At 46.6% G+C, this 11,629-nt stretch overlaps 3 protein-coding genes and 1 long non-coding RNA gene across 4 annotated transcripts; 2 read left to right on the top strand and 2 right to left on the bottom strand.

The window, feature by feature from the left end:
• The first annotated feature begins 2,285 nt into the window (after nucleotides 1-2,285).
• LOC108798837 lies at nucleotides 2,286-7,209 on the top strand. The gene is made up of 3 exons (XR_001941979.1): nucleotides 2,286-2,296; nucleotides 6,337-6,342; nucleotides 7,122-7,209. It is a non-coding gene; the product is annotated as an uncharacterized LOC108798837 (long non-coding RNA).
• LOC108798822 (histone H1A-like) lies at nucleotides 2,835-3,509 on the top strand. The gene has a single exon (XM_018570621.1). It carries the CDS (start codon nucleotides 2,835-2,837, stop codon nucleotides 3,507-3,509), a length of 675 nt encoding a protein of 224 aa, XP_018426123.1.
• Nucleotides 4,805-5,285, bottom strand: LOC108798836 (histone H3). The gene has a single exon (XM_018570635.1). The coding sequence runs from the start codon at nucleotides 5,278-5,280 to the stop codon at nucleotides 4,870-4,872; it is 411 nt and encodes a 136-aa protein (XP_018426137.1). The 5' UTR covers nucleotides 5,281-5,285; the 3' UTR covers nucleotides 4,805-4,869.
• Nucleotides 7,210-8,343: 1,134 nt separating the features above from the next.
• LOC108798831 (histone H2A type 1-like) lies at nucleotides 8,344-8,804 on the bottom strand. Its single transcript, XM_018570631.1, has one exon. The coding sequence runs from the start codon at nucleotides 8,802-8,804 to the stop codon at nucleotides 8,412-8,414; it is 393 nt and encodes a 130-aa protein (XP_018426133.1). The 3' UTR covers nucleotides 8,344-8,411.
• Between the last annotated feature and the right edge of the window lie 2,825 nt (nucleotides 8,805-11,629).

Genomic DNA, 11,629 nt, shown 5'->3' with positions numbered 1-11,629 from the left:
AGTACACAGAAGCCGTGAGAGAGGAAAGGGGGGGGGGCACCGTAGGAGTGGAAGTGCCAGATGGGGAGGGGCTTATCTTATTTTCTGGCAGTGCTCTTCACGAGACTAGACTCTGGCTCTGTCCCTGACAAGGATCATATTACATGAGCTGCTCTCCTATTGGTTCCACACTGAGCTGCTTCACACGGATCAGATCAGTCAGAGGAATCCACTCATCCGTGTCACTGACAAGAATGGATTCCAATGAAAGATTTCCTCATGAAGTGGACATGACTCCTCCCTATAGTGTGTGGGGGGAGGAGTACAGAGCAGGCTGGGGGGAGGGGGAGGTGCACTGTGGCTGTGGACTGGAGCTGAGGCTGGGAATCCAGGAGAGAGAGGCTGTCTAGGTGGTTCTGAAGGGGGAGGAGTGTGCTGGGACTGACCCGGAAGCTCAGGAGTGGTGGGGGAGGGGAGGGCTGTACCATGAAAGAACAGACACGGGAGCAGTGTGGGGGAGGGGGATGTCCAGCAGATTCAGTGACAGGAGCTGAACTGAGGGACCCATCTGGACATCGCATACAACCCGATACCGGAGAGACCACAAGAGGTCCGAGGTGGGGGGCAGCAACAAAGAGGGCCTGTCACAATGTAGCAGATATAAGACCATGGAGGTGGGGGCAGCAACAAAGAGGCCCAGTCACAATGTAGCAGATATAAGACCATGGAGGTGGGTGGCAGCAACAAAGAGGCCCTGTCACAATGTAGCAGATATAAGAAGATGGAGGTGGGTGGCAGCAACAAAGAGAACATGTCACAATGTAGCAGATATAAGAACATGGATGCGGTTGGCAATAAAAAAGAGGACCTGCCACAATGTAGCAGATATAAGAACATGTAGGTGGGTGGCAATACAAAGAGAATCTGTCACAATGTAGCAGATATAAGAAGATGTAGGTGGGTGGCAGCAAATAGAGAACCTGTCACAATGTAGCAGATAGAAGAACTGCCATAGTGCCGCTTCCTTCCCCGCCGTCCTGCATGTAGAGTGGCTTTGCAGGGATGGTGAGGTTGTGTTGGTCAGCGGACTCCAGTTGTTTTTGTTTTGACAAGTCTGCGTGCATTGTTCAACGTTATTGACGTGGATCTATATCGCTGGACGACCTGATTGACCTTTATGAAAGGGGGAATCATGATTCAGATAAGCCCCCCTGCCCACAGCCCCCCACAACCACCGGGTCTGGGAGGAATTTTAGGAGGGCCCCCACACACTTGTTTTTGCGTTGGGGTTCCCCCTACAATTCCTAGCAGGCCTAAAGTCTGTTATGACATTTGAGCGGATTCCCACACTTTTATTATTATTTGGGGGGAGATTTGGGGACCCCACTGACATCTTACCAGAGCTAAAGGGTCACGTAAAAAATTGGGGAAGGAACTCTTTTTTTTTTTTTCTTCTTTTCTTTAACGCTTAAAATCAAAAGTTTATTTTGTAAAAACATTCGGAAAGAAATTTGGATGCATCCAAAATATCTGTTATAAAAAAATGTGGATACGCTTGGATTTATTATTTGTTCAGTCAGAAATTCTGATGCATCCGAATGTCCGAAAACGTGTACAATCACCACAGCACCTACCCCTGCCCACAGTGCCCATGTGCATCAAAGCATCTACACTCACTTCACCTTTTGAGTTAATAGACCTGCCACCTGCTTCACTCTTCTTGGTCAAAGCACCTTCCCCCATGTCCTCCTACTTGGTAAATGACACAGCCACTCACTTATCTCCTTTTAAAGGTCCTCTAATCCTCCACCCAAATCCCACCACCACAACCCCATCCACCTTACTCCCTGATCACGGCACCTCCCACCTACTTCACCACCCTGGATAAAGTGTGGTAAAGCCATCTCACTCCCCTTCCACAGTGCCTTCCACCCAAATCAACCCCCATCCCAGTGTTTTCCACCCTTTCCCCCTTTAGTATAATGCCTCCAACCACAACAACCACTTCCACCATAATGCATCCCTTTACCAACTACCCCACAGTCACAGTTGCTTCCATGCACATAACCCTAAGTCTCACTTAACTTGACAGCAATTAAATATGCCCCTCACCCCTACAAGCTTCATCCACCATAATACCATATCAACTCCCATCACACTGTTTACCACCCACTATTCCCCTGGTTATAGCACCTCCCAACCCCCACTAAAAACCAGAGAAAAAGAACAGACTGCTTATATAGTAAATTATGACTTTTATGTGGACTGATCCTTTAAAAAGGGAAGGTTAGTAAGAAACTTGTAGTCTGGGGATAGAGTTAGCAGCTGGAAGATGATCAGATCAGTAGTTAGGGTATAGTTAGATCTTATTATAGTGTTAGGGGAAAGCTTACAGCACAAGGTAACTGTAAGATAAATACAATTGGGTTATGTGACATCATCTTTAGGGGATCATATGTTATAAATCTGTTAATCAGTAATGGCATCAGAACATTTCCTTGTATATGTAACAAAAGGACATGAAGCAATTGTATCCCAGAATATATACTGTAATAGCTGTATAGAAACTGATGGCATTACACCAATTAGTCCAGCGATCAGATCGGGTCCCCGATGAAGATCGGACATCGTTCTATTTCAGATAAAAGTCGGTTTTATATCTATGAGGAAAACACAACCGAGAGAGAAGATTCCACAACTGCAGAGCTACAGGCTGGGGGCGTGCCTGATAAGGGACCAATAGCAGGACAAGCTGCAAGCTCAGTACCAACCAATAGCAGCGCAGAACGTAACTATATAAAACCAGAGTGAGCCGAGCGTAACTGTTATCGTTTTGTACGAGTGTTTATAGAAACATGTCCGAGACTGAGATCGCCCCGGCCGCCTCGCCTCCTGCGGAGCTCGCCGCCAAGAAGAAGCCGACCAAGAAGGCGGCAGCAGCCGGAGGAGCCAAGAAAGTCAGTAAGAAGTCGGCTGGTTCCAGCGTGTCCGATCTCATCCTAAAAGCCGTGGCCGCTTCCAAAGAGCGCAGCGGTGTCTCCCTGCCCGCCCTCAAGAAGGCTCTGGCCGCCGCAGGATACGATGTGGACAAGAACAACAGCCGACTGAAGATCGCCCTCAAGGCTTTGGTCACTAAGGGGAGCCTACAGCAAGTCAAAGGCAGCGGAGCCTCCGGATCCTTCAAGATCAACAAGAAGCAGGAGAGCAAAGACAAGGCGGTGGCGGCCAAGAAGAAGCCAGCTACCGCCGCCAAGCCCAGGAAACCAGCAGCCGCCAAGCCCAAGAGACCTGCAGCCGCCAAGAAGACAGCCAAGTCCCCCAAGAAGAAGCCGGCACCTAAGAAGAAAGCCCCAATCAAAGCCAAGAGCCCGAAGAAAGCGGCCAACAAGAAAACGACTGCTGCCAAAAAGAAGCCAAAAGTTGCAGCCAAGCCCAAAAAAGTAGTCAAGAGTCCGGCTAAGAAGGCGCCGAAGCCCAAGACCGCTAGGAAGACAGCCAAGCCTAAGAGGGCTGCTCCCAAGAAGAGATAAGACGGAGATTCTCCATTCATCTCCTCCACACCCCAAAGGCTCTTCTCAGAGCCACCCACCTTCTCCCAAAAGAGCTCCACATACATACACCGACCACGGTCCTCAGTACAGATCTGAGTCTAGATGAGACTCCGATTACACACGATCTCTATTAGAATCCAGTAATATTCATCCTGTGACCCCTTTATATAAAATCACAGTAATGGCGATCACTATTTTTCCAGATCCCCCAACCTGCCCGGACAGAGCTGTGACCCGGAATCATAAATGGGAATTCTATACAAGTCCTGCGCTCTCTGGGTTCTTCCCGGGTCATCCAGAGAAGGGGGGGAGAGAGTCTTTGAATTTTAATTGGAAAAAAAAAAAAATGCAGCAACTACTTTAACTTCTAGATCTGAATGAACAAGATTCTAAGATCGGGTGGATGCCATGACTCTGAAAAGGATTCGGTGGTGATGCCATGTTCCAATATATTTAATCCTAGGAGGACAAATGGAGTTCCCGCACTACTTCCGAAGTCTCATTGAATAATGGTAGGGAGGCTAATCGTTCTTATTGGCTGCTTAGAGGAACCATACTAATCACTGATTGGTTGAGTGAGAGTTTAAATTACCCGCCGAAATTAAATCCATGTTCCAAGGATTGCAGGAACGTCAGACCAGCGATAGTCATAACGGGAGTGTGCAGGACGATCAGATCCTTCCGGAGAATACATTTGTTTCTCGTTTTCTGTATAATATCTGGTAGTCCTCATCTCTCCATCTGTAGCCCCGACAGTCCATTATTATCACCGGAGGAAATCGTACAGGACATCACTGAGCTCCTATACTGGGATATGATCGGATCTCCTCCTCAATCTGGGCAAATAAATTGAAAACAAAGCAAACAGAACTAATGTCTCCAATAGAAAGATAATCAGTGTAACATGATGCCATTGTACAGCTGATCACCTCTATGGAGGGAAACATTGTATATAGTCAGAGGAATCATCATGTACAATGTCACCGCGCAATTCTACATTTGTAGTTATTCCAACACCGGAAATGAGGAACTGAACTGATCTATATAGTAGCTATAATATAAACTCCGCTTCATAACGTATGAAACTTCCTACTATTGGGTGTTACAGCTCATATCACCGCGAAAGTCTACATTTATAGTCGGAGAATAAAGCAATTACCGGCCCGGGGCCAACAACAGACATGGACAGATTTCAATTTATATTGTTGCTAAAATATAAACTTCGACTCGTAACACATGAACACTTAATACTCTTATCGGGTGTTTATAGCTTTTTATAGGGATAATGTGGTGGCTCTGAAAAGAGCCTTTGTGTTGTGTAATGGGATGATGTGGTCTCTTATGCCCTCTCTCCTCGGATCCTGCGGGCCAGCTGGATGTCTTTGGGCATGATGGTGACCCTCTTGGCATGGATGGCACAGAGGTTTGTGTCCTCGAAGAGTCCTACGAGATAAGCCTCGCTGGCCTCCTGCAGAGCCATGACAGCCGAGCTCTGGAAGCGCAGGTCGGTCTTGAAGTCCTGGGCGATCTCGCGGACGAGGCGCTGGAAGGGCAGCTTTCGGATGAGCAGCTCGGTGGATTTCTGGTAACGTCGGATCTCTCGGAGAGCCACAGTGCCGGGCCTGTAGCGGTGAGGCTTCTTGACTCCGCCGGTGGCCGGGGCACTCTTGCGTGCAGCTTTGGTGGCCAGCTGCTTGCGGGGAGCTTTCCCGCCGGTAGACTTCCGGGCTGTCTGCTTAGTTCTCGCCATTTGGTCTCAATACTGCAATGGAACGACTGAAAAATACTGCCGCTCTACAGCGATATTTATACACATCCCAGCTCTCTGATTGGACAGTGAACGCCCTCCCCTATTTATTATTGGTTAACTTATAAACGCGGCATTTTCCAAAATCCCCGCCTAAATCTGTCCGTTGAGTAACCCGCCTTTTTGTCCCTTCCACATCATGCTCTGAGCTTTCCCTACTACATACATTAGAGGATATCAGTACGATTAGTAGATGGAAAGATTAATTCATCAGTCTTGTAGATTTACGTTTGCGGTTCATTGTAACATTTCACAAAACATCCGGCTTACATCGGTGGCACAGATTGCGGACACTTTTCGAAATGTTTTGCAGCTTTGCAGGCTTATAGGAAATTGTATTTTGCACCAAATGCAAATGTTTATATGTCAATTTAAAGAAAATGTAATGCTGAATGTAATCCTGGAAACAGAATGCAAATATATTCAGTACAACACAAGTTGTGATGACTTAAATCTAACAAAGAAACACAAGTGTGAGTCAGTACAGAAGCGGATGTTAAGAGCAAACCCTACTGGCCAATCACAGTACTTGCTCCGGGGACCAATCAAATGGCAGTAACTGCAATGCATTTAATGAGAAGCTGAGGAAAGTCAGTGTTGCTGGTCACGGTGTGTTCTGGTATTTGTAGGGATGAAAGTAAGATTTCCTCATCTGGTAGTGATGACTGAAAATAGGAGAGACGTAGAGTAGGAGAAGAGCTACAGCCTGACTCCATGGAGGCCAATATACAGCAGCCAACAAGCGTCATGATTTGGGCATGCATGGCAGCAAATGGTGTTGGACGGCCGAAAATACATGGACTCCATCCTGGAACCAAAACCTTCCACCAGGGATGTCTTTCCCAACAATGCACCGTTTCTAGTTCAGAAGGATTGTAGCAAACATGCAATCAGCACCGTTCACACCAAAGTCCATCCCATTGTAGACCTGCCCAGGAAGCAGCCCGGACCTGAGCCCGATAGAGATTATGTGGCACCGTTTGGAAAGCCTTGTACGAGTGAGGCGTCCAAAGGCAATTCATTGAGACTAGAATTGCTCCCTGTGCAGTATATCCAGCATGATTGCACTATGTCCTGCATAACTTTTATTGTTCTGCATTTATTTTTAATCCAGCATGACATGTTAATTAGATTGACAAACATTTGCCGCAAAATAACATTTCTTATAAGCCTGCAAAGCTGCAAAACATTAAAATGTCAAAAAGCGTCCACAATGTTCCCACCACTGTTATTGTCACACCAGCCTAGAACCTATAGGATTGTACTGTTGCGGTTTTGTGTTATCCATATGGGAATGATAACCAAACTATCGGCATCATTTTGGTTTCGAATGAGACCTGTGATTACGATTTTTATATTCTGACTCATGGAATATGGAGATCAAATCCTAGATAAGAACACACCGGCAGCATTATAAAAATTTTATCTCTGCACATTCCACAGACCTTATTATACGAGCCGCTCCGACAGTTTGTATTGTAAAGTTCTATCCCCCAGCTGCAGATTATACGAGTTATTAGGTGATTTAGCTGCACCAATTTACAGCCATCAGAAAATAAATATTATACAATCTAAATATTTATAATTCCTTAAAGAGATTTCACTTTATCTTTACACTTGTTTGTTGGAGTGATTACTAATGAAAACTAAACTTAGATCCTAAAAGCATGATGGTTACTAGGGTTAGGGCCACCCACCTTCTCATGGAAAGGGTTACAGCCCTTTCCATGAGAAGGTGGGTGGCCCTGAAAAGGACCTTTGGGTATATGAAACGGGCCAAAGAGTTATTGCTTAACCCCCGAACCCGTAGAGAGTGCGTCCCTGACGTTTGAGAGCATAGACGACATCCATGGCGGTGACGGTCTTCCTCTTGGCGTGCTCGGTGTAAGTAACGGCATCGCGGATGACATTCTCCGCACCTTGAGCACTCCGCGGGTCTCCTCATAGATGAGTCCGGAGATGCGCTTGAAGTTAATATGCAACAATAAACTTACGCAATATATTTAAATGGCTATACTGTCATCATGGTGACCAAAATTTTTGATACATAGTAAATTAAACATGCAATTTTATACTTGGCAGTATTTATTTTTAGCAGAGACATTTGTATCTACAGTCGCCTCCTTTCCCCAGACCCTTCCCGCCTTTACCGCGACCAGACATATTAATTCTCTGCTAGTCAGACAAACGATGAAGTAACTTAGCACTGGTCCCTTCCTTTTATACAGAAAACGGAACTGAGAGGGGTAAGGAGGCGTATCCATGATACTCACAAGCTCCGCCTCTCTAGGCGGGGATCGTCCCAGCTCTCAGCAGGTTACACGGTTTGAAATTCCCGCTCATTATGTTGTCCTTTATCTTCACACAGAAAGATTTTGTTCGAGTGAATAAAGCGGTTTACTTTTACCGGCAAATTGTAACCTTCTATTAGAGATTATGATGGAATCCCAAATTGTAACCATTATTATTAGGACGTCTATGGACATCTGCTGTTATCTGGGACACAGATCCCTGCAACCCCCTCCCCCCACAGGACAGTCCTTCTCTGACATTTATTCTAAATACATTCTAGACCTTTCTTCTGTTTCAAGAAGTGGGATATTTTTAGAAGTCAGAATATAAATGGGATTTATCCTTTCCAAATGTAATCGGGAGTTTAATCCTTTGGCTTCACTCTCACATTTGGCGATATTACCGGGCTGATTCTAGATCTGTAACGTCAATAGATTTCAGGTTCAGTAATTCCCTCCATCAGACAATAACATGGATTTTTAATATAAATTACGCTCTGCGTGAGAGGTGGCAAGTGATCGGCACATAATTCAATACAGCAATGAAAGGGTTGGAGATCTGCGATTTAGTGAGAAGACATGACTTAATCAGAAGATCTATAGGAGATAATCAGCGAGCTAATCTCTCCGGTTTTTCCACTCATTTTATACAATTGCCAAAATCAATTGCAGGTCATTTTATACACATTCACATCTTGTATTAGGAGCTCTCTGTATGGAGATGTGGGTGGCTCTGAAAAGAGCCTTTGGGTTCTGTGGTTTTAAAAGCTGCCGAAAGGGGAATTACTTGGCCTTGGAAGCTTTGTGACTTTCGGTCTTCTTGGGCAGCAGCACGGCCTGGATGTTGGGCAGGACTCCTCCCTGGGCGATGGTGACCCCACCGAGCAGCTTGTTGAGCTCCTCGTCGTTGCGGACAGCCAGCTGGAGGTGTCGGGGGATGATGCGGGTCTTCTTGTTGTCCCGGGCAGCGTTGCCGGCCAGCTCGAGGATCTCAGCGGTCAGATACTCCAGAACGGCGGCCAGGTAGACGGGAGCTCCGGCCCCGACCCGCTGGGCGTAGTTTCCTTTCCTGAGCAGACGGTGAACGCGACCGACTGGGAACTGCAGACCGGCCCGGGATGATCGGGTCTTGGCCTTAGCACGAGTTTTGCCGCCCTGTTTGCCGCGTCCAGTCATTCTAAATCAACGATAGAGTCTCTCAAAAGTGTTCCGTTAACCCGCTCCCTTACTCTTATATAGACCCTGAATGCTCTGACGTCACACCTTTTCATTGGTTTCGTTTGAAGTCAACCAATAGAGTACAGACTTGTTTTTAAGCCAATCAACAACAAGGAAATACGGATTATGTCATTATCGATCACATGACTGAGTTCTCCACTTTATTCTAGAAGCCGCCACCACTTCCCCGACTGAGCTGAGATCTGATTTTATCTCTATTCATTTGTGTACAAACTCTATTATAACTTCTGTTAGTGAGGTGACGCTTCTTAGTGAGAAACTAATCCTGAAAACTGTCATCTGTGTAAACTATTCTGGAAAAAAATTAATAATAAACAATATCTGGAGGTGGAATTGTGAAAGGAAACACTCCGATGACATTGTAGATCTTCCTGGGTCCCCGTACAGAGCCGATGCATCATGTGACCGACAGGTGGCAGTGTTGTTCCTCCATAGAGGAGACATTGGAGTCATGTATCTGTATTGTATCCATATGTAACTGATATAAGAACTTGCTGAGTGCTCATACAGATGTTACATCTATTTTTTAGTTTCATAAGATTTTTATTAGTTTTTTCCAAGTATAGAAATACAGTTAGTACATACACTCCAACGTAGAGTGCATGCGCACATTGGTTAAAAAACATTAACATATGTATATGCTAAAGTGAAAAAAAAAAAGAAAAAGAGGCGTATGTGTTCTAAACATGCTCCTTCGCGTTAAAGATGTTACATCTATTAACAATTGTAACCATGTTTGCGAAGAGTGAAAACGAATGAAAATCTGCCTGGCGCAGGCAGTGGAATGTAGAGATGGGAATTTCGGATCTTTCAAATGAATAGGTTCATTTGGATCAGTTCACTCAAAAGAACAGATTCATGAATCGAATCTTCGGTTCACTTGCTGAGTCGGATGACAAGTGAACAGAAGCTCAGGAGCTGTCTGACTCCTCATAAAAGATCAGAATCAGAAGACTCTAATTCAGAGAAGTGCACATTTTGCCGCCATTCCCGCGCATGCACAGTTTGCCGCGATTTCTCGCGCATGCGCTGTTTGCCGCGATTTCTCGCGCATGTGCAGTTTGCCGCGATTTCTCGCGCATGCGCAGTTTGCCGCGATTCATGCGGTTAACAACCGTGCCTTTACACACCCTCTGCCGCCTCTCTGCCACTTGCACCGCATCAGATGCGGTTCTGTTCTCGCGGGGCCGCATCTGCCTGATCCAGCCCTCTCTGATTAGAGGTACGCCTCGGTATGGGATCCGGGCTGGCTGGATCAGGCAGACGCGGCCCTCTAATCAGGCACTGTAGAGGGCTGCCCACGCGGGCCTCCCGAGGTCCCTTTGAGGAGCCCCACTCAATATGGCCGCCGCTTGAGTGGGGCACCTGAGATAAAGAACGTGCTGGCTTACTGTCATTCTAGATCATTTTATTACTTTATTGCTGTGTTCTATGTGTATAGGGCAATGCCGTGGATGGCGCTCGTGCACAACATGTTTTGTGTGCAAACATCGTAGTTCTGAGGAAACCGGAAGTCATGCGGTCCCACAACTCGATAAGTTCGTACTTCTGATCGCTCACCGGATCGGTATCCAGAGGCCGGCGGGCCCCCCGTCTCTGCGCCAGGAGTGGGGGCCGCCAGCCGCCGGATACTGATCTCAACATCTGACACTCTGATGCGCTGAAAGGGGGGCCAGCCCGCAGGCCGGATACCAAGATAGTATGGGGCCCGCCGACCGCTGTGAGGAGGGAGCTGCGGAACAAGGAGGAACTGAAGACGGCCCTGCAGGCACATCATGGGGCAGCCATGGGGCCTCGGACAGCTGTGAGGACCCAGCAAACAGAACACACACAGGAAACAGATGAAGACAGAAGACCAGCCAGAAGAGGTGAAGGTAAATAATTCATTACAATAATTATTATTTGTAGCCTTATGGTATTTGTAGTGCTCTATAGCCGGTGCCATTCTGCATTGCAGCAATGCAGAAAAGTACGCTCTATAGAGGACTACAAATCTCAGCAGTACTTTATATAGAAATGCTATTGTGTATAAAGTATTGCTGGGATGTGTAGTCCTCTATAGCCTGTGCCATTCTGCATTGTTGTAAATATTAGGGATGCACCAATATATCGGCCGCCAAAACATATATGCCGAAAAAGGCACTTTTGGCTAAATGCCGAAAGTTCAATTTTCCTGCCGATACAGTCTGTATGCAATAGACACCAGGAAACTGGCTATAAAACATTGACCAGGTGGTACCGAACCCCCCATAGGCTCCATGGGATCTTCCCAGACGTGCCAGACAGCTGTTGGCGCTGTGGTTCCTCTACGGCTGATATGTATCATCTTTTTTGGTCCTGCCCATTGCTCCTGAACTTTTGAACCCCGGTTAGGGACACAATTAAAAAGTTCACTGACCACCCAATACCATTGGACCCAGCCTTTTTCTTGTTGCACCATAATCATCGACCCCTGAAGGGATATAGGCGGTCTATTCGAATCCACTTAGTGAATGCAGCAAGGGCGTGTGTTCCCCTTTTGTGGAAGCAGTCCTCGCCTCCTACCCTCCGATAGTGGCTTCAACGGGTAAATGTCATTAAACATATGGAGGATCTCACTAGCTCAATATAGGGAACAATGTCCATATTTTCCACCACATGGTTCTACTGGGCTGAATTCCTCGATCCGGCAATTGATGAGCGGCTGAGATCTATGGCCTGAGGGAGAAAACCTCTTTCCATCTGCATATTCTTTTTCTCTTGCTCCCCCCCCCCCCACACCC

This window comes from Nanorana parkeri, unplaced genomic scaffold, assembly GCF_000935625.1.
Source record: "Nanorana parkeri isolate BGI_ZX_2015 unplaced genomic scaffold, ASM93562v1 scaffold1563, whole genome shotgun sequence".
NCBI classification, from domain to species: Eukaryota; Metazoa; Chordata; class Amphibia; order Anura; family Dicroglossidae; genus Nanorana; species Nanorana parkeri.
This window is presented reverse-complemented; position numbering and strand designations above follow the sequence as displayed.